This window comes from Podarcis raffonei, chromosome 10, assembly GCF_027172205.1.
Source record: "Podarcis raffonei isolate rPodRaf1 chromosome 10, rPodRaf1.pri, whole genome shotgun sequence".
Taxonomy (NCBI): domain Eukaryota; kingdom Metazoa; phylum Chordata; class Lepidosauria; order Squamata; family Lacertidae; genus Podarcis; species Podarcis raffonei.
Genome location: NC_070611.1, coordinates 16223521 through 16244189, shown reverse-complemented (window position 1 = coordinate 16244189; position 20669 = coordinate 16223521). Strand labels below are relative to the sequence as shown.

The following is a 20669-nucleotide window of genomic DNA, read 5'->3' as shown; positions in this document are numbered from 1 at the left end:
AAACATTTAAGCACCTCAACTTAAAAGGCAAAACATATTCAAGCACTGCACAAATGCTGCCAGAACCAAGGCAATAAATCCTAGTGGACAAAGGAGGTAGGTGGTTTTGCTGATTGGGCTTTTAAGATCCCCAGGGGAAATCAAATTCCACCGAAAAGGCGGTGGGGGCTCCATTAATTCTCAGGATAAGAGGCAGGACCCCACTGAGAGGTAAGCTTATTAATCACATGTAGGGAATCTGTTGGGGAGTTGCTTGCCATTCTGCTTCCTAAAGGAAGGAAGAAACAGAAAGCAAGGAGGGGTAGTAGATTAGGGAGGAACTTGTGCCTTTACGGCTGTGTGAGAGAAATATGCTACCAATATCTACAGAAGGATGGGGTGCAGCTTAAACTGCATCATAAAGTTGACAATATACCTTTAAACGGTGGGCAAAGTATCTTATTATCATTCTTATTTCCATATATACAAGTCCCACAAGACAGCCAACATGCAGAAAACTTTATTCAAATTAGTGATATTTAACGGCATAAAAATACAGCAACTTTGAAATAAACATTTGTATCCTATTTTAAGATACATCTGTTTAAAGTGCTTTCGATACAAAGTTCTTAACCTGCCAGGGAGGTGCTGGCTTTCTATTTAACCAAACTTCGGGCAGATCGGGACATGGTCTGGAAGATTTAGTCGGTAGTTGCAGCAAATCTTTTTAATTACTCAGACCTGTGAATTAACCAAGCAAGACAGGTAATGAAATAGCACTGTTATTGATAGCACTTTTAGTTGAACAACCAGATCAAGAGCACTGGGAATCGTTTCAACAACCAAAGACAACACAGGGTATCTAAATTGCATACATAGAACGGTGGTATTCAGCTAAGTTTCATTCAGAATTAAAGCACCTAGTTTTGTCATGTTTGTTAATTTCAGTGGGTCCACTCTAAGTAAACCTAAGTTGAATACCACCCTTAGTTTAGTAGTCGTTTCCTATTCCCACAAAAAAACTGGGAATCACAGTTCTATGAAGGGGCTACGCTACTAACAGAACTTTCAGCATTATTTTTAAAATTCCCAGAATCCTCTGAGGATATCAGGATAGTTAAACTGGCATAAAATGTTAAGTACATACGTTCATCACATGTAGCAATATCTACATGTGATACCCAAATACTGTATGTTGACATCCACACCAAATTCTGAATAATTTGTTCCTCACATCTTTAAAAGACAGTACTTTCACATGTCTCACTGCTCTAAGCTCATCTGTTCCTGGCAAATAGCAGTAAATTATTGTTTTTCCTATTCTGTTAATATGCTACAGTTTTATAGTTTAAGACTGTGAGCTGAACATTTTCACTCCGTATTTCCTACACACAACATGCATTTTTATCACATGCTTTTCAGATATGGTAACACCAGTGGCAGATTTATCATTATTTCCTTAAAAGCAGATTTTGGGATAAAGAGCTACTGCTGATTTATCCCTCCCTCCCTCCTTTCACAAGTGCTGAAAAGACACTCACTGATTTAGATTTTGTAGTTCCTGTGGTAAGTCACAGCCAATGTAAGCTCCATTTGTCAAACTGTATTCCAATAGAGCACTAAAGCAGGCATCCTGACCAAATAATAATAGAAAGATTGTTAACAACTGCAGAATTTATGAATATGAATTTTAACAAAAGTAACCCTGCAACCAATTTATAACTTTACAGTATTTGAAAACAGCATGCCTAAAGAAGAATATCTTTAGAACATTCTTGGTAGCTGACTTTCACATACTGTAAAACTGTTGTTAGGAAACATAGGATGCTAATGTATGAGGTGGACTGCAGCAAACATATTCTAACACAGCCTTGTGTTTAAACTTGCTTGCTAGTAGACTACCAGGAATTTCATGCAGACAAGTGAGAAGGCTCGGCAAGAAGGGATGATATCTTTGGGTTTTTAATGAGCATGTTACTTTAAAAAGGTAAAGGTAAAGGACCCCTGATAGTTATGTCCAGTCACAGATGACTCTGGGGTTGCGGCACGCATCTCACTTTACAGGCTGAGGGAGCCGGCGTTTGTCCGCAGACATTTTTTTCGGGTCACGTGGCCAGCATGACTAATCCGCTTCTGGCGAAACCAGAGCAGCGCACGGAAACACCGTTTACCTTCCTGCCAGAGCAGTACCTATTTATCTACTTGCACTTTTTGGTGTGTTTTCGAACTGCTAGGTTGGCAGAAGCTGGGACCGAGCAACGGGAGCTCACCCCGTTGCGGGGATTTGAACTGCCGACCTTCTGATCGGCAAGCCCAAGAGGCTAAGTGGTTTAGACCACTACCCTATACAAACAGCTATTAAAGTGAGGTGTTTGCAGAGTTTATTATGTGTGGGGTTTCTTAGCTTATGTGATTTAGCCATATTTATATTTTAACTGTTGTTTTAATTTATGTTTCCATTGTTGTAGCTTTAAGCTTGCAACTTACTACAAAAGTTACAAATATGAAATACACCAAGAATGAAAACCACTCATCATTAATACTTATGCCATAATGGAAACTTCCTTTCTTCTTAGCTAATGCTTTATTGAATCATATTAATCATTTTGAAGGACGATTTTTGATATTTTCTGATATTTTGAATTACTATGACTTTACTGAATCGATAAATTTGTTGCTGTTTGCTTTATTTAAACGTTTTTGTGTTTGATAATATAGTGATTGTAATGTTGTTGTTGTTTCAGTGCTTTTGTGGTCACTGTGAACTGCTTTGAGCTCAACATTTCTTGTTGGAAATGCGGAATAGAAATATTAAATCAAAATCAAATCAAACGATTGTGTTACATTTCTACTAAAAAATCTGGGTTCTTTTGGCTTCAGTCAAGAAATTATTGTTGCATCCCAGGCTGTTCCATCTTCAACATAGCCATGGCTGAATTCACCACATATTCAATATCATTATAACCCTTTTCACTCTCTCATGGGTTAATATTGCCTGAAATAGAAAAGCTGGAACACATAAGCAGGTGTGAATGTATTCTAAATGAAAAGCCCTTGCATATAAACTTTACAGTATTTATACTACAGGTAGCCACAGGCAACCTGCCATTCCGCTCTGAAATTAACAGTTTTAACTGAAGCAAGCATGAATTCAACATTTTGCATTGGCAGATAGCAAGCAAGCAAGCCTTACTCTGACAAGCACATGAGGATTCCCCACTATAACGAGCAATGCCTTGGGTCTGGTAATTGCCACATTAAAGCGCTTTGAATTAGTAAGGAAACCTAAGAGTTGTTTTTCATCAGCAAATGAAGTTTCGTTTGACCGAACCTGGAAGAAAGCAGAAACATTAAATCCTGCAAAGGTTATTCTACAGAAGTTATATGTTTGTGTGTGTGTCCATATATACACCCACACACATACTCTATGCAAGGTCCAACTATGTTGTCTTGTGTTAGGAGGCAACCCTAAGAGATGTTGTACCACCACAATGCATTAGCTGTGCAACTTCTGAGACTGCTGAGACTGGATGGAGCAGTTGCAGCAGGTCCCAGCTAGAAGTTCAAAAGTCTATAATGCTCATTCCATAACTACTGGAGGGGATCTAGGACGCAAGGGCCTATGATTACAGCGTGCGTGACGGACAGCAGAGCCAGACCAGTCGGGTGATACAGTCCCTCAGAAATCCCAACAGAGTGCTGGAGCCTCCTTCTGCTTGGCTACCAAGACGGCTAGTGGAGCAGCACTTTGGGAGGGAGAATAAAAAGAGCATTTTCAGAGGGAGAAAGTTAGATGGGGACAGAGAGAGGGCTTGGTTTGAGATGGAAGATAGGGATTAGGAGAGGATTTGACTGAGGGAGAACTAGTTCTGATCTGAGTGGAACATCCACATTGAGGAGACTATCCATAGGAGCAGGAAAGAGCCTCGCGGCTTAGACAGGAAGACCAGGTTGAGTGGGGAAGGTATACAGACAGGAGTTAACTGGAGGGCTGAGTGTGAGCCAGGAGAGGTAGAAGCTGTGGGAATATAGATTACCTGTGTCTCATTCTAGCCAGGAGCAGAGAGATCTTCTAGAAGGAAAAGACTCCCAAAACCAGTTAAAAGGGGTGTAGTGATCCCCAGGGTCTGTTACACTATTTGGAAATGCCTCAGGCAGGAGTAAGATTGTTAAAAGGTTGGGTAACTGACAAAAAGTGCCCTCTGCTTGTGAACCAAAATATTAAGCTGTGAAGAAAGCTGTGCTGTGTCAAAAGTATTTTACTCTAACATCTGTCATAACTAAGTAAAGGCGTGAGAGTGAAATAACAGAAACTGAGTTAAGCATTGTAGCATCTCTTCTAGAAAACTGAACATCTACCGGAAGTGTAAATCCTGATTTTTAGCAACTGACATTTAAGAAAAGTTGTGCATTTACTACTTTAATGCCTCTGACATCTTAAACTTAGCGTAATTAATAAGTTAACTGTTTCCTGAAAGAACACAACTCCAGACCCATCCCTGTTTTACCAACTTTGTTTTGCAAATAAAACCTTTCAAATTTGTTCAATTTCTGCCCAAGACTCCAAATCACTTAAGTTTTCTCTCAAACAAGAATTCCAAAAGATAACCTGTGGTAATTTAGAAATTTAATTAATTGCTGTACCATGCGGTAGGTTCACTACAGGTTTAATTGAGGCAGTTAGCGGTGGGATCTGCTAGGTTTAATTGGAGTTAGCAGTAGATCTGTTACAATAACACGGCTGTCAGTTTAAAAAATATAACAGAGCACAATCCTGTTCTCCCAAACACAAGTTCTGCCCTGACCAGTGTGAGCTGCCAATGCTTTGGACTGTGGATTCACTCTCCAGCTCTGCCCACTTTCCTGGGAGTAAGCATCACTGAACAAGTGGGAGTTATTTCTGAGCAAACCTGCAGAGGACTACATTGTCTGAACATGCCTATCTAAAATCTCTGCCGATCATTAAGAGTAATGCCACCCATTTTTGCATTGTTTTGTTGTTTCCACTCGCAGGCCTTGAGAATGTGACCAACACTTGGGAGTTTCAGACACACAAATAGCATCTCACTACATACTGTTGATAGGATGATCACTAGGAATTCTTGCCCTTGAAACTCCTCTACAGAGCCCACTTTGATGTCCGCTAAATCCACACTGCGCAAGAGAATTCTGATTTTTTCTACCTAAAGTAGAGACAGTATAACAATTACATTTCAGTTACGGCATTCAACACAGCTGGCATTAAACAGATGAGCAGGAAATTCAGTTCCTGAAATCCAACTCTGAATATGGACCACAGGTCAAAAAAGGTTAACCTCCCCAAAGCTAAACACATAACCTAAGGGAGAACTGTAAATTTAGGTGTTTTTTTTGTGAAAATATCCTGTTGCCTATGTAATGCTTTACTAACTTTAGATTAAGATCCACATCACTTAAATCCACTCTTGCATCTTTCAAAATTATAAGCTATATGTGTGATGTAGTAAAGAATATACATATTGCCTTGGATCTCAACAAGGCTTCTGCAAATGAAAAGTCTTCTTTATGTTCATGGAGGAGATTGAGATCCAGGAAATGATCCTGCTGGTGGAAGAAGATAAATTTGGGAAGTGGCAAAAGTTATCACACATTGTGATGTAGATCTATCAAATTTTCAGTTTCTCAAATAATATGTGAACCAAAACACTGCAATCCTTCAAAATGTGCAGTTCTCCAACTCTATAGTGGGTACACAAACATGCACCTTAGGGGAAGTGTGCCTAAAAATGCATTTATTAGAGAAAATAACATGTGCAAATGCACTACAGGAGGGCAAACTGCTTACAAAAATCAGCATGTGAGACAAAAATGTGTATATTAGTCAAAATGAACTCTAAAATTCTTTTGAATTCTCATGGGGACTTTTTGTTGGATGGGGAAATCACAATTTGATGAGGAAATGTTGAACTTAAATACTAGAAAAAAAAGAAACCGAAAGAAACCAAAATTGACAAGATTCGCCCATCTCTAATATACACTTTATTGTCTGGGGAAAATATTCTAACAACTTCAGCAATCTTAGTAGACTTATGTCCCTAGCCAGATGAGTTATAAATAGAAATTATGATGATGATGATTGAGAAGTACCTTTTGTTTTTTTTTTTAATAGTTGTGACTGCCATCCTACAACATGGCTTTTAGAACCTCTTAGGGTAAGCTTACAATACCACCCCAGGTAACAACCAAAACATGTACCCACAACATTCCATACAAAAAGAAAACGAAGAACAGACAAAAAACAAAGAATAGCATAGGCACAATAGAAATCCATAGCATGAAGCCATACCTGCTTTTGATAAGGCGTAATCACTCCAATATCTTTCTGTGACACTGAATGGTAGATGCTTTTAGCAACAAGGCAACAATAAAACATTACTTGGACTGCTTCTGTAGGATTGAACCAAGAAGGATTGTAGCCTTCACGTGTTTCAGTGCCCTGGCAATTGGGAGGTGGGAAAAGAAAACCGTCAACAATGCACTTTATATTTATTTTTCTGAAAGTCTGATAGCCTGTTTTATTCTCATGATAACCATTTTGATAATAAAAGTGACTTTAATGTGGTTATCACCAAACAAATGCATTTTCATATTAATTAATTAATTAATTAATTAATTAATGAAGGCATTATTATTATTATTTACCAGAAAAAGTCAGTTATTTCAACAAAATTGGAATCTTTTTGTTTTTACTTAAAAATCTGTCAAAATCTTTCTTCAATTTCTAAGTATTTCGTTTACTTGATTTAGGGGGGCAGTTGCCCTCCCCAGCTATGGCCATGCCTAGACCCTAAGTTTTGCCAACCTCTCTTTGGATACAAACATGTTTTACGTACTCTCATTCCATGAAAAACCAGGGGGAAACCTTTCCTTGGCAGCTTGTTCCATCCCAACAAAGAGTTTGTCACAGAAGGATCAGCACACACTTCCAACTCCTTATGGTAAAAGAGTCTAGATGGCAATGTGAGCAGTGCAGCATGTGACCTGTAATTCTTCACAAGCTTTGTAATCTGCAAGCAAAGAAAGTAAAATCCAAAACAGGGCTATACATTATTATCTGAAGCAAACGCTTATTGGTACATGGGGCCAGTTTTGCCACGTTTCAAAGAATGTCACTTCTGGAAGCGGCCTCCTGATGGACTTCACTGGGAATATGTCTGTAGTTTTAGATGTAAGGTAAGGTAAAGGAGCCCTGGAGGGCTAAGTCCAGTCAAAGGCAACTATGGGGTGTGGTGCTCATCTCGCTTCAGGCCGAGGGAGCTGGAGTTTGTCCACAGCTTTCTGTCATGCGACTAAACTGCTTCTAGCACAATAGAGCAGCATGACGAGTGCCAGAGCATACAGAAATGCTGTTTACTTTCCCACCACAGCGGTAAATATTTATCTACTTGCACTGGTATGCTTTCGAACTGCTAGGTTGGCAGAAGCTGGGACAGAGCAACGGGAGCTCGCCCCATCGCATGGATTCAAACTGCTGGCCTTCTGATCGGCAAGCCCCAAAGGCTCAGTGGTTTAGACCACAGTGCCACCCACGTCCCTAGTTTATATGTACAGGTTGGCTCAGTTTGTGTTGATCTTTGCCAGCCCATGTATTAAGACTGGAACAGGAGCTGTGCAGGCCACATTCTTCCCAGAGAGAAGAAACTTGAGTTCCCCAAGACAGATTCCATCAATGCCCCCAATCGTACACGATGGCACTGACTCACTAGGCTGGGGAGCCCCAAATGTTTCCAACCTTAAAGATGTGATGCTACTTGCCGATGACACCTGTTTGAAAAGGCTACTGGAGTCAATGATATAATTTGTACTGTATTTTAGATCTGCTATATCTGTTGAGAGGTGAAGAAATTGCCTAGAAGACAGCAGCTTGCATTTAATGAAGAGATACAAGGTTATATACTATATACATCAGAGCGGAGAATCTTTTTCAGGCTGAGGGCTGCGTTTCATCCGGGGTCATGTACTAGTGGTGGGCAGGGCAAGAGGCAAAAGTGGGAGGGACAAGAAATATGAATTTTATCTTCGGGCAGTATGCTAGTTTCGACACACCTGCAGCCACCATCACCCCCGCTCTGTCCTCTATAACTACAAGCAAGTATTATGGGGGTGGCAAGTTCTGATGAAACATGTTTTTATCTGGTATTCATAACATTTGCTTTGTATTCTTTCGGTATCAGCAAAACCACTGGTTGACTGCTGTACTGAATAACTTCAGAGACTGAGCAGTTAACATCATTCCCCAATTCACTTACCAACAGAGGATTGTATGATTCAGTAGCACCAAAAGCCTCCTCATCTCTCTGATATAGAGGGCGACTCATCAGTCTCTCCAGCAGGGAAATGTGCAATCCATAAACTGAAGCAAGCCTGGATTTTATTACTGGACCTAGCTGCATTGGATCACCTGAAAGGATTATCTGAAAATACAATTGTTTATTATTATTTAAAAAAGGGAAACTTAAAATCAAGTTTTAATGCAACATTTTCATGCAATACAAAACATGTTCAGGGGATCTTGTAGTAGTGTGCCATCAACATGCAGGTGGCTTCCAGCTTACTCTGCTTTTACAGCTGTCCAAGGAGGACCTGATGATGCCCCAAACAGATACCTGGAGTCAGTAACAGGCTGTAGGAAGGCTAGCAAAGTGGGGCTAAATACAGATTTTTAAAAAAGAGGTGCTGTTGATGAATGGTCTATCAGTCTAGGGAAGTGGTATTCAGTCTGCTCTAGATCCTCACTCCTCTCTTAAGGCCAGCGCTCACAGTTGGAGAGGGGGGGGAGTACTGTGTGGTCCAGCACTGCTGCTAGATGCTCAGGTAGGCAGCAAAAGCTTGGACTGTCTTCTATCAGCTCTGGTTGGTGAGAGCTAAACGGGCCAGCTTGAAAGGCACAGCTAGACTGGATTCGAAAGGCACAGCTAGACTGATTTACTGCAATGCACTGCATATACAGTATGGCACATTCGGAAACTACAGCTGGTCTAAAACACGACAGCTGGACTATTAAGTGGGAATGAACTCTCTGAGCACATCATGCCAGTATTAAGTGTGCTTCACTGGCTAGTGGGACAGTATTTTGTTTCCATACTCCAGTGCTGGTTTTCACCTTTAAAGCCCTAAATGGCATGAGTCCCAAGTAACTGAAGTTCCACCCTTCTTCAAATTAAGCCTGGAAGTCACAATCAAGCTTTGCAGCTTGGGCAAAGGAAGAAATGACGTAGTTGCATGTGGCGAGTGCTTTTGTATAAGCACATCCTTAATATCATATGCACCAGCAGCATATGACAAGATCTTCCAAAAATGTTATATTTTCTTCTTTCTAGAAACTTTATTTCACGACTCTCAAAGGAAAGGAAAGAGGCTCAACCCAAAGAAGGCGGTAGAAACGTACACACCTGCCCACTGACTTCTGAAATCAGCCCCAGTGGAATGAGGCTTTCTGGTTCACTGGCCTGTCCTGCTTCATCCAAAAATGCATGTGTAAAGTGTCCAAGCCTAGAGTTAATAGGACAAAAGTTGAAATTGCTGGCTTGTTGCATGTTCTGCCATCCTGTGCTGGTACCAAAGCAATTATTTTAAAAAACAGAAATACAATACTTGTGAATGAATAGTGTTTCAATCCAGTTAAAGCCTTTGATTATCAATTTGTACAAGATTCAACAGGCTGCCTTGGGGCTGCTTCACATGTTACAATAAAGTGAATATACATAATCACCTAACATGCTGATATGTGAACAAACTGTGGAAGACTTGAGGCTTGTGCAATCCCTTCTTTTGCTCCTTTACAATCCGTGGAGCTCATGTGCTCCCCTCTCCTTCTCTTTCACATTCATGAAGAAGAAATGGGAAAACTTTTGCCAGGAGAAGCAGTGGGTGACAAGGTCACTCAGTGAGTTTCATGGAATTTTTTGATAGTTAAAATGACACGTTAAAACATTCAATGACTCATTATGAATAAAGACCACAGAATGATGGTTGGTTTTGAATTTCCTCATTTTTCTTGGTTCAGGTGACTACCTTGGGGCATCTTTACACCCCTGTCTTGTTCTGAATGTTTCACAAAAACATGCATTTGCAATACCTTATTCCTATTTGGTAGAACATTCCTGCACTGCTGCATGTCACTATAATGATCCTGAATCGAGATGCTTTCCAAATGTCTTCTCCGTCTTTGCTGTAAAGCTTTATCATATCACTGAGAGTCTATCAACACAAAACCAGCAATTGGGCATTAAGTATTTTTATCACAGGGTAAATGTACAGTGTATAGCTCATGTACACAGAAGGCAGTACAGTAAGTCTGCAAATTACGTACATTTAACTTGTGAGCATTCACCTTTATATGAGTGGCAAAAAAATATTTAAAAGGGGGCAAGGTTCCGTGAAAAATGACTTTGGCGATCCTACCCACAGTTGCACTCAATCGGTTTTAGGTAAAGGTAAAGGGACCCCTGACCATTAGGTCCAGTCATGGCCGACTCTGGGGTTGCGGCGCTCATCTTGCTTTATTGGCTGAGGGAGCCGGCATACAGCTTCCGGGTCATGTGGCCAGCATGACTAAGCTGCTTCTGGTGAACCAGAGCAGCACACGGAAACGGCGTTTACCTTCCCGCTGGAGTGGTACCTATTTATCTACTTGCACTTTGACGTGCTTTCGAACTGCTAGGTTGGCAGGAGCAGGGACTGAACAACAGGAGGTCACCCATCGCGGGGATTCGAACCGCCGACCTTCTGATCGGCAAGTCTTAGGCTCTGTGGTTTAACCCACAGTGCCACCCGCGTCCCTAATGGGTTTTGACTATATGCAATTTTGGCTTTAGGTGCAATCCCTGGAAGGGAACCCCTCTGTAAGCTGCGGACTTACCGTAAGCCAAAACCAAAGCATAATTTTAAAGACTGGGGGAAAAGATGCCAATAACTTGTTTTTGTTTCTGTGAAGTTTTACTGACTGCGAGTCAACAATTCTGAACTACATGGGACCAAATGTCTTGACTCCATATAAGGCAGCTTTCTATGTTGCTAAGCATTGCTCAGTACAAATAAAGGGAGAAAAGCAGCAATGAATTCATACTAAACAAACTCATTGTACATAGCCAATGCTGAGCTTTTAAATGCATGATCTACCTCATGATGCAATTAAGATACAATGAAGTCACATAGGGTACATCAAGCTTTTAAATAAAATTTACCTCTTCATTTCTGCTGGAAGCGTTAACTCTGACCATAACTCCTGGCTTTAACAAGTTGCTGTCATGAAGTCGTGAACAAACTAGATCTGATGCACTGTTTGATGGCGCGCAGACCAGTATTCGGCTGTCTGGTATGGTGTAATGTATCTAAAGTTTTAATTTTAAAGAAACCACAAATTATTAAAAATACTGAACAGAATTTTTTTTGCTGTTTTTTATTTATTCATAAGTCAGCTGCCATTTAATAAACAAAGACCAACATTTGTAATAGTGATTTCCCCCTATTCACTCAAGTTCCAAAATCCATGTTATTATGAAATCTTCTTGAAGAGGGACAAAGATAGGAATAATGCTGCCTTCAAAATATCTCCGTTATCCACCAATTACAGCTGCATTCACATGCCATGGTAAATCACAGTTAACGGTTCACTGTGAATGCATATATGGTTCCTGCTTCGTTCCTCCCTTAGTATGAGCAACAAAGCATGATCTTTGGCTTACCGTTGCGTCCAACCTGGGAATTGTGGTTTGCTTTGTAGCTTACTGTTCACACTTGTGCTAGGGGAGATGCAAAGCACAAGAAATCTCTACATCCAAAGCAAACCATTAACTATGGGTTACCATGGCTTGGGAATACTGGCTACGCATCAAATTACAGTGGTGCCTCGAGTTCAGTACTTAATTCGTTCCGGAGGTCCGTTCTTAACCTGAAACTGTTCTTAACCTGAAGCACCACTTTAGCTAATGGGGCCTCCTGCTGCCACCGTGCTGCAGGAGCACGATTTCTGTTCTCATCCTGAAGCAAAGTTCTTAACCTGAAGCACTATTTTTGGGTTAGCGGAGTCTGTAAGCTGAAGCGTCTGTAACCTGAAGCGTATGTAACCCGAGGTACCACTGTAGAGTTTTCCCTTTTTATATTGCTCTGCCATAGAAGGTTTCCATTCTGAAACACATGAAGTTGCACCCCTTCAAAACATCAGAGCAACATCACTGTGTTGAGTCTCATGCCCAGAGGATACAGTGTAGACTGGGCAGGTCATGCTATCCGCAAATCAGAAATTACTTGTGGTAGAACTCTATTGCAGACAATGCCTTGGTTTTCTCTTTCTACCTTCTCAAGCAATGGGAATGCACCTCAAAACTAATTCATTGTTAGACAAATACAGTCGTACCTTGGTTTTCGAACAGCTTAGTTCTCAAACGTTTTGGCCCCTAAATGCTACAAACCTGGAAGTAACTGTTCCGGTTTGCGAACTATTTTTGGAAGCCGAACGTCTGACGGGGATTTCGATTGGCTGCAGGAGCTTCCTGCAGCCAATAAGAAGCCAAACTGAACATTTTGGAAGTCAAATGGATTCCATTCGACTTCCAAGGTACGACTGTAGTTGACAAAGTTAAAATTCTTAAAAGTGGCAGCGTCGAAACCCAAATATATTGTTGCTAACTGTTACCTGCAAAATTGCTTCAATCACTGTGACAGTTTTACCAGTTCCTGGTGGTCCAAAGAGAATGTAAGGAGTTGGACGACATTCACCACTAAGAATCCTTTTCACTGCTAGTTTCTGATGCTCATTCAGCATGGGATTGAAGAAGTCACAGTTTCTTCTACTGGATACTGAAGTTCCATTTACTACATTCAAAATTGTGTATATTAAAAAGTGTTTTTCTCTGGCTTGCAAATAATTTTAAAAAGACAGTATTTAAAAGGTTTTTCTATTATTTACAATATTCTTATACTAACGTGTTTGTGTGGCAATAGTCACCACATCAGAAATGATAGCTCCCTCGTCTTTTGGCATCCTTCTTTCATTGCCATTTTGTGCCCTCTTATCCTGCAAGTAGCAAAAGAGAAGAGCCAACAGTATTTAAATATACAGTATTTAAAAAAATAGTAGCATCTGTTCAAATTTTAGATTTGCATAATTCTATGCAAGTCATGACTTAATAATTTCAGGCACAGCTTATTCCTGTGTAAGTTCCAAATAGACTTCAAACGGTTTGCATATACAACACTGCTCGGAAAAACATTTGAAAAATGTTTGGAAAAGAGTTCTTAAAATGTGAAGAGAGAAGACAATGCACTTTTCTCCTCATGTTGTCCCTGAGTTAACTAAACTCATTGGAAGGAAGAGAGAGATTAGTTGCTTAATTTGGAAGAGGGGAAAGATGTCCATGCTTAACCTTCAGATACAGCCACTCTGGGCCTTTTCCATTTTGGTAAGCAAAGTTTAAAGTTTATGATGGAAGGAGAAAAACAGGGCCTGAAAAAGCCCATAAAGATTTAATAGAAATTCCCCAGAGCTGTAGAGGCCAGACAGTGCATGCAGCTACCAAGCTTACTCATGCAGCTATTCAAAAGAGCTATGCAAACATGCGGCCAAACTCCAGGTTTTTCTGTTTTGAATATGTTTCCCACCAGGGATTTAGGAGTATAGCACACCAACTCTGCCAACCCCAGTCTGAGCAATGTTTACAGAAGAGTGTTCGGTGTACTTGGATGCAACAATGCAAGAAGCCCGCTGGGATGAAGGGGTAGGGAAAAGGATTTGCTTGGTAGGCTGGACCCTGAGGTCCCTGCCACCGCCACTTTGATAGGTGGGTGGGGCTTAATTTAAATTCAACCCCCCCGCTTGTGACAGGGATTGGTTTCACTTGGGAGCGGATCCCAGTGGCACTTGCACCAAAATTTAAGAAGTGTGGAGTGCAACCCCTGCTTGCAGAGGAGGAATTGGAAGTGCACACTAACACTCTTGAATATTCCTTTGCAGCTGTGGCCTTACCCGCCCCACACCTGACATCAGGCGTGCGTGGAAACAGCGTCATAGGTCAAATTAGGACTACTGGCCTGGGGGCTGGAGGTTCCCTATGGCTGCTCTAGCATAAGAGGAATCTGCATCTGTTTCCTTTTGCAGGTCCTCTCTTTGGTACTCATCTATAGGGAAAACTACAACGGAGGCATTAGAAAGGGCAGAAGACATAGATGGTGAAGATGTGAAGTTGCTATGGAGAAAAACATGTATGAGTCATTAACTTCACAGTTCTTCAGTTCGCATTTTCAAGACAGAGAACAAACTATTGTATCGAATATCCCAAATGACATTCTGACGTTAATATCCAAGTATAAAATGTTGGCAGGTAGACTATTTATAGTGGCAAAGGAACAAAATAAGGTTCTCTTATACATCTTAACTTTACAGACTGCCACACCATTTGGTAGTAAATAGCTTATTGTAAAGCAGATAATAAATGGATGGCAAAGGCATACCTCATCTTCTTCTGTGATGTTTTGCTTTTGTGCATCGGAAAGACATTCTGAATCATGCCACTGCTTGACAACTTGTGGAGATTGCACAGTGACCTGATATGGAAATAAAACTTGGGAAAGAACAGGAAGGAGAGAGAAACGGGAATGGTGTATAATTCTGAATAAGAATTTGATCCACTGAATTGCTTAATAGAAACTGACAGTAGAAGATGTCAACAGGATTTATTCTTGCAGTCTTTTAAGGATCAGAATTTCAATAGTGTCTTCCCTCAGCCTAACCCTTTTTCAGCTGAAGTAGCCCACAGGGGCGGGGGGAATCAAAGTTACAAAGTCAGCAAAAATTCAAACAGTAACACTCTCTCCGAAGTGTATTAGTTACTCTCCTGTGGACACAAAGACTTGCAACTTCAAACCTCAACTCCAGTTCTACACCAAAAAACTGCCCCGAGACACATCAGTATACCTGAAGGAGCGTCTCCACCCCCACCGTTCTGCCTAGACACTGAGGTCCAGCGCCTAGGGCCTTTTGGCGGTTCCCTCACTGCAAGAAGCAAAGCTACAGGGAACCAGGCTGAGGGTTTTTGGTAGTGGCACCCGCCCTGTGGAACACCCTCCCGCCAGATGTCAAAGAGATAAACAACTACCTGACATTTAGAAGACATCTGAAGGCAGCCCTGTTCAGGGAAGCTTTCAATGTGTGACATTTTAATGTATTTTTAATCTTTGTTGGAAGCCGCCCAGAGTGGCTGGGGAAGCCCAGCCAGATGGGCGGGGTACAAATAATAATTTATTTATTTATTTATTATTATTATTATTATTATTAGTAGTAGTAGTAGTAGTAGTAGTAGTAGTAGTAGCAGCAGCAGCAGTAGCAGCAGCAGCATATGGTAATGTAGGAAAACTGATCTGATATGTGAGATGACACAAATATCCCACCTTTTTGTCCTAAATGTATGGCTTGTTCTACTGCAAAATGGCATCTTCGGCTGGTGGTCCTGTCAACAGATCAGATTACTAGTAAGAGACCACAATAGTATCCATAATCAATATACGTGACATACCTAATATACTTTAGGGCTGCTGTGATATTTACAATAAGAAAATACTAGTTTCATAAGCTAGCTAGTTCTGTTAAGTCAATGCACATTAACACCTATGAAAAACTGTGACTCTGAAATATATTATTCAGCATTTCCCAAGTTGCGTGAAGAATGTGTGCCCTTTTGCTTCATAATGAATTGAAATACAATTTTAAGAAAAAGCATACCTGCTAACAGTAAATTCCACATCCATAGGTTCAGAATTATATGCCTGTTCGAACTCTGAGTTAAGCTTCAGAGTAACCTCTTCATCATGAATCTGTATACAGAAAGGAAAAAAGACCACAAACAATTATTTATTATGTTGTAGCACTGACAGAACTCTTAACATGGTATGATGACGATGATAAAAATAAATAATTATTTGTACCTCACCCATCTGACTGGGTCGCCCCAGCCACTCTGGGTGGCTTCCAACATATATATATAAACGTAGTAACATTAATATTTCATATACAGGGCTTTCATATACAGGGCTACCTTCAGATGTCTTCTAAAGGTTATATAGTTACTCATCTCCTTGACATCTGATGGGAGGGTGTTCTATGCTATGCTTTTGAGAAAAATGATTTAACAGAAATTGCATTTAACTGTTGAAATTCAGAGATTAGAAGCACTGAACATATCTAAGAATTTAGATATAAAATAATTCCAAGGAATACCAGTAACAAAGTATTTCTTGTACTTTTGTTTCCTTTCAAAATCTTACGCTGTCATGCTACAAATGCTTACCTGGGGGTAGGTCCCACTTACTTCTCAATAAACATGGATAGGGCATCAGTGTTAAAAAAAAACGAAACAGGACAAAAGCCAAATAAAGCAAAAGATATGGGGAGCTTACCTCAGTGACAAATGCAATGTAGTGGACTATGGGCTCTGAATAATCTTGGGTCTTCAATATTACTCTGTCACCTGAATTAGAAGATATAAATTATTTCATTGGTCTTGTACAAATTATAGCAATTAGGTGGCTATCCTGTACACAGGAGACTGAAAGAAAAGATCTATTACTGAGAATGATCAGCATAGTGCTATTGTGAAATACGGTGGTACCTTGGGTTACATACGCTTCAGGTTACAGACTCCGCCAACCCAGAAATAGTACCTCGGGTTAATAACTTTGCTTCAGGATGAGAACAGAAATTGTGCTCCGGTGGCACGGCAGCAGCAGGAGGCCCCATTAAGTACTTAACACGAGGTACCACTGTAACATCTTTATGAAAGATTATTAGGATTTGTGATTTTCAAACCCAGCTACAGTGGTACCTCTAGTTATGAACTTAATTCGTTCCAGAGGTCCGTTCTTAACCTGAAACTGTTCTTAACTAGAGGCGTGCTTTCGCTAATGGGGCCTCTTGCTGCCACAGCGCCGCCAGCACACAATTTCCATTCTCATCCTGGGGCAAAGTTCTCAACTCGAGGTAACTCTTCCAGGTTAGCGGAGTGTGTAACCTGAAGCGTTTGTAACCTGAGGCATTTGTAACTCAAGGTACCACTGTATTTGTCAGGACTTTAAGGACACTGCTATGGAGCTTTATATACCCTACTTATTCTGCTGTTTCTGAATTTTTCTGTCATATTGGGAAATAAATGAAAACAGGCGATACATATCTGAGATCTCTGATGAAAGGAGATGCACTTTAAAATTAAAAAGGGTTTATGTTTATATGTATATTTTCTGTAAGAAACAAAAGTACTTTACTAGGTCTGAGCCCTGCCAAAAGGTATTGGCAGGACCACTTAATGCTGTTCAGATCAGTGTTCTGCTGACAGGGCAATATCAACACTGTGTTTAAGACAATAGAAAATTCCACACCTATACATAAAGAAGGGCGGCCCTCTGCAACTCCTGGCACCCGAAGTACCAACAAATTTCCATTCTTTTCCAAGGTGACTCCACACATAGATAATTCTTTGATTTCCATCTCTTCATAGATTTCCTCTAGCCACAGCAGAGCAGAAAATTTTGCTTTATAATTAGCTAGAGTCAGGGCCTGAAAAGAAAGAAGCTTTATATCGCATCATTTATATATTACAGAACCACAAGAGCCCTCAAATACCAATGAAGAGCTGTGGAGCTGTGAACACAATGTAAGAAAACATTGCTTTTGAGGAGTCACAACACACCTCAATTCTGCAAGCACTTCTCAAAGTCTCTTTATTTAGCATATCTATATCCCCTTCCGTTCATCATGGAAGTCAAGGCAGTATTTACAGAGAATCCAAGGCAGTCCAACAGCCAAGTACTGACCGGGCACAACAAGTTTAAGATGTCCACCGTGTAACAAATGGGGGCAAGCTGGTCATTTAATGCTGGGGTGGGCAGAAAGTCGATCTGATCTACTGTTATATCTCTGGGTGATTTGCAGTAGATCAGCAAGGATTTCTGGCTCAATATTGTTTAACAATAGCAACAAACATCCCCCTTCCCAAAAACTCCTCTACTGAAATGAATAAAGCTTGGAGAAACTAAGAACACAATGAAAAAACGTATTTATAGGCAATTATAGCCTTCAGGTGCCTCTGAGCTATGTATGTTATCTACGCTACAGCAGTATCATCCTACCTCTCCAAGACTTGGTTGAAAAATCAGTATGTCCATTTTCTTTTCCACACATCTCCTTAATAGATCCGGAATAGGGTACTGGGGAAGGAAACTTGGTAGTTGTCTCCTTGAGATTCTAAGGCATCAGAAGTTAATAAACAGTAGTTTACTGTCAGGATACAAAATCAATTCTTACATATTCAAAGTTGGCCAGTTAGGATGGGATTTCATTTAGCAAATTAAGAAAACTTTTATCAGCCACAAAATGCATAGGGACTAGAGACTGACTTGACAAAATGCAAGGCACTGATCAGCCAGCTGAACTGCTAGATTTTAAATTTTAAACATTTTAGATTAGTTGGTTCCCATAGACCTTATCAGTAAACATGCAACATCCATGTTAAAGAGCTACCTTGGTCATCCCATTACCACAAGGACTTCCACTAGCCCCAAATGACTTCCCCTTCATATTTCAACCACCATCATTTGCTCTGGAAGGCACATGGCCCTTCGAAGATCAAACATAATATGTCAGAGTAAATACATTTAAATATTGGGAAATCTGTTGCTAATACAGATCTGTATCATGTCCAGTGCTGTTAATATGGATTTGCAACATGCCTGGTGGTCCTTTTCTAAAATTCAACTTAAGTGGGAACAACAGTTGATTGAGAAACTGCTTCTCTTCCCATGGGGAAGGATGGAAGATTAAAGAAATCAAGAGTGCCAAAATGGATAAAACTGACAGATGTAGTTTCCTGAAGAAATGGACAGCTAGAACAAACACCCTAAGTAGCATCCTTTTATTGTAGTTTAGAATAAAGATTAGGTCACAGGGATATTAAAAATCCCATTGTATTTATCTAATCAATTCTCTGTCATTAAAAATAATAATTATGGAGACTGAAGATTTGTTGCTGCCGACTCCCAGCCACATTTCAAGGTGCTGGTTTTATCTTGAAAACCGTAAATGAACTGGCCCACACAAGTAAAGGACATTCTCTTCTCTACTACAAGCTCCAGCCTCAATTTTCTGTTTGCCAAGCTAAGCTAATGGCCACAAGGAACAGGGATCTACCAGGTAATGAAGTCAATGAGGCTTTAAGATTTTATGTATATACTTCAGGATGCTGCCTCTGCATGTGCTGCTCGCCAACCCCCCCCATCAACCCCTTCACGCTTTCTTTAACCCCCTATCCCCTCCAGCCCCCCCCCATTCCAAGAATTCCGTTGCTGCCACTCACAGAGTGGGAAAGGAAGAGGAGAGTGTCTTTTCCCCCTTTGCCCCATGCTGCTAAAATAAGAAAGTGTGTATTCTGAAATGCATGCTTCCTTTTGGCTGTAGTGGACTAAGGGGTGGCGAAAATGATGGAGAGTGTGTGAAGGCTTTCCTGAGTCTCTAGTTAACCATTGGAATGGCTCAGTCGGTAGAGCATGAGGATCTTAATCTCAAGGTCGTGGGTTCGAGGCCCACCTTGGGCAAAAAGATCCCTGCATTGCAGGGGGCTGGGCTAGATGACCCGCAGGGTCCTTTCCAGCTCTACAATTCTATAGTTCCTGCTAGCCAGTTCGCTCAGCCGGACCACCTGCCCATGTGTCTGCCCGCTTGCTTGGACTCTGGGCTTTCCTGGCTCTGTTGTGAATACATGCAAGAGGCAGCAGTGATGACAACAACAGAGGGAACATGGGAAGGTCTCCCTTGCTCCGCTGGCCTGCTCACTTTGTCCCATTACCATCACACTGTAGCTCACATGGCTGCCAGTACAACTTTAAATTACAGAATTATTCCACAACAACAAAGATGGATACAACAAAACAGATATAACCCCACCCAATTATTATTATTTTTCAATTAAAAAAAATCTAAAGGCTTGCTTAAGCAGATTATCATGGTGTACTTGGCAGTACCTTTTCAATTCTGGTAAAACTATTGTTGCCTTGTCGTTATGGGAGTCCGAAGTGATTTGACGTTTTCGTTGGGAAAAAGGCTGAGTGGCTGCTATTAATAACTCCTCTTCTGTTTCTATAGTTGCTTCAACGTAGCGACCGATAACACAGTCAGAAAAGCAGAGCAACAAGAGGTCTTTGCAGCGGCCAGGGTTCCTTTAAAGGCACAAAAGCAAGGCAAAACTTTCATTAAAAAACCTAAATGAGACAAAGCCTATAGAAAAGTTGTCTTTTACTCTGTGCTATCATGTGAACAAGAGAACCAAACAAAGAGTATCTGAGCAGTTTTCCGCTTCTTTGGTGGACAGCAGAGCTTGAGGTTGGGCAGGTGAACACAGGAGTGAAAGATGAAAATGGTGTGTACAGAGATGTATGGGGCAAAGCTGTGAATGAGACAGTCAACTTTTCATTCTTGACTGCAAACTGTTGGACCTGGAAGGTGCAAAATTAGAGCTAGTCATCATCAGACGTGACAGTGAAACAGGTTCCAGTGACTGAAACAGAAAGCACTCTCTCTTTCTCAATGAACTTAGCCGAGTGTATAAAAAAACACAAATAGCAGCTGTTCTGGAGGATACCCGTCCCTATTGCAGGCCACAAGTGAAACT

At 40.8% G+C, this 20669-nt stretch overlaps 1 protein-coding gene across 1 annotated transcript in view; it reads right to left on the bottom strand.

The window, feature by feature from the left end:
- Positions 1-483: 483 nt before the first annotated feature.
- The window catches only part of MOV10L1 (Mov10 like RISC complex RNA helicase 1), a 36415-nt gene continuing 16229 nt past the window's right edge, over positions 484-20669 (bottom strand). The window contains exons 9-27 of the mRNA XM_053406300.1: positions 20023-20217; positions 18136-18250; positions 17386-17563; positions 16411-16481; positions 15737-15828; positions 15406-15464; positions 14470-14579; positions 12946-13036; positions 12656-12834; positions 11205-11351; positions 10097-10218; positions 9411-9510; positions 8268-8432; positions 6852-7025; positions 6305-6454; positions 5055-5162; positions 3173-3310; positions 1521-1612; positions 484-720 (exon numbers count right to left, since the gene is read on the bottom strand). Coding sequence (XP_053262275.1) covers positions 711-720; positions 1521-1612; positions 3173-3310; positions 5055-5162; positions 6305-6454; positions 6852-7025; positions 8268-8432; positions 9411-9510; positions 10097-10218; positions 11205-11351; positions 12656-12834; positions 12946-13036; positions 14470-14579; positions 15406-15464; positions 15737-15828; positions 16411-16481; positions 17386-17563; positions 18136-18250; positions 20023-20217 — 2296 coding nt within the window. The 3' untranslated portion in view covers positions 484-710. The remainder of the gene's footprint in view (positions 721-1520; positions 1613-3172; positions 3311-5054; positions 5163-6304; positions 6455-6851; positions 7026-8267; positions 8433-9410; positions 9511-10096; positions 10219-11204; positions 11352-12655; positions 12835-12945; positions 13037-14469; positions 14580-15405; positions 15465-15736; positions 15829-16410; positions 16482-17385; positions 17564-18135; positions 18251-20022; positions 20218-20669) is intronic.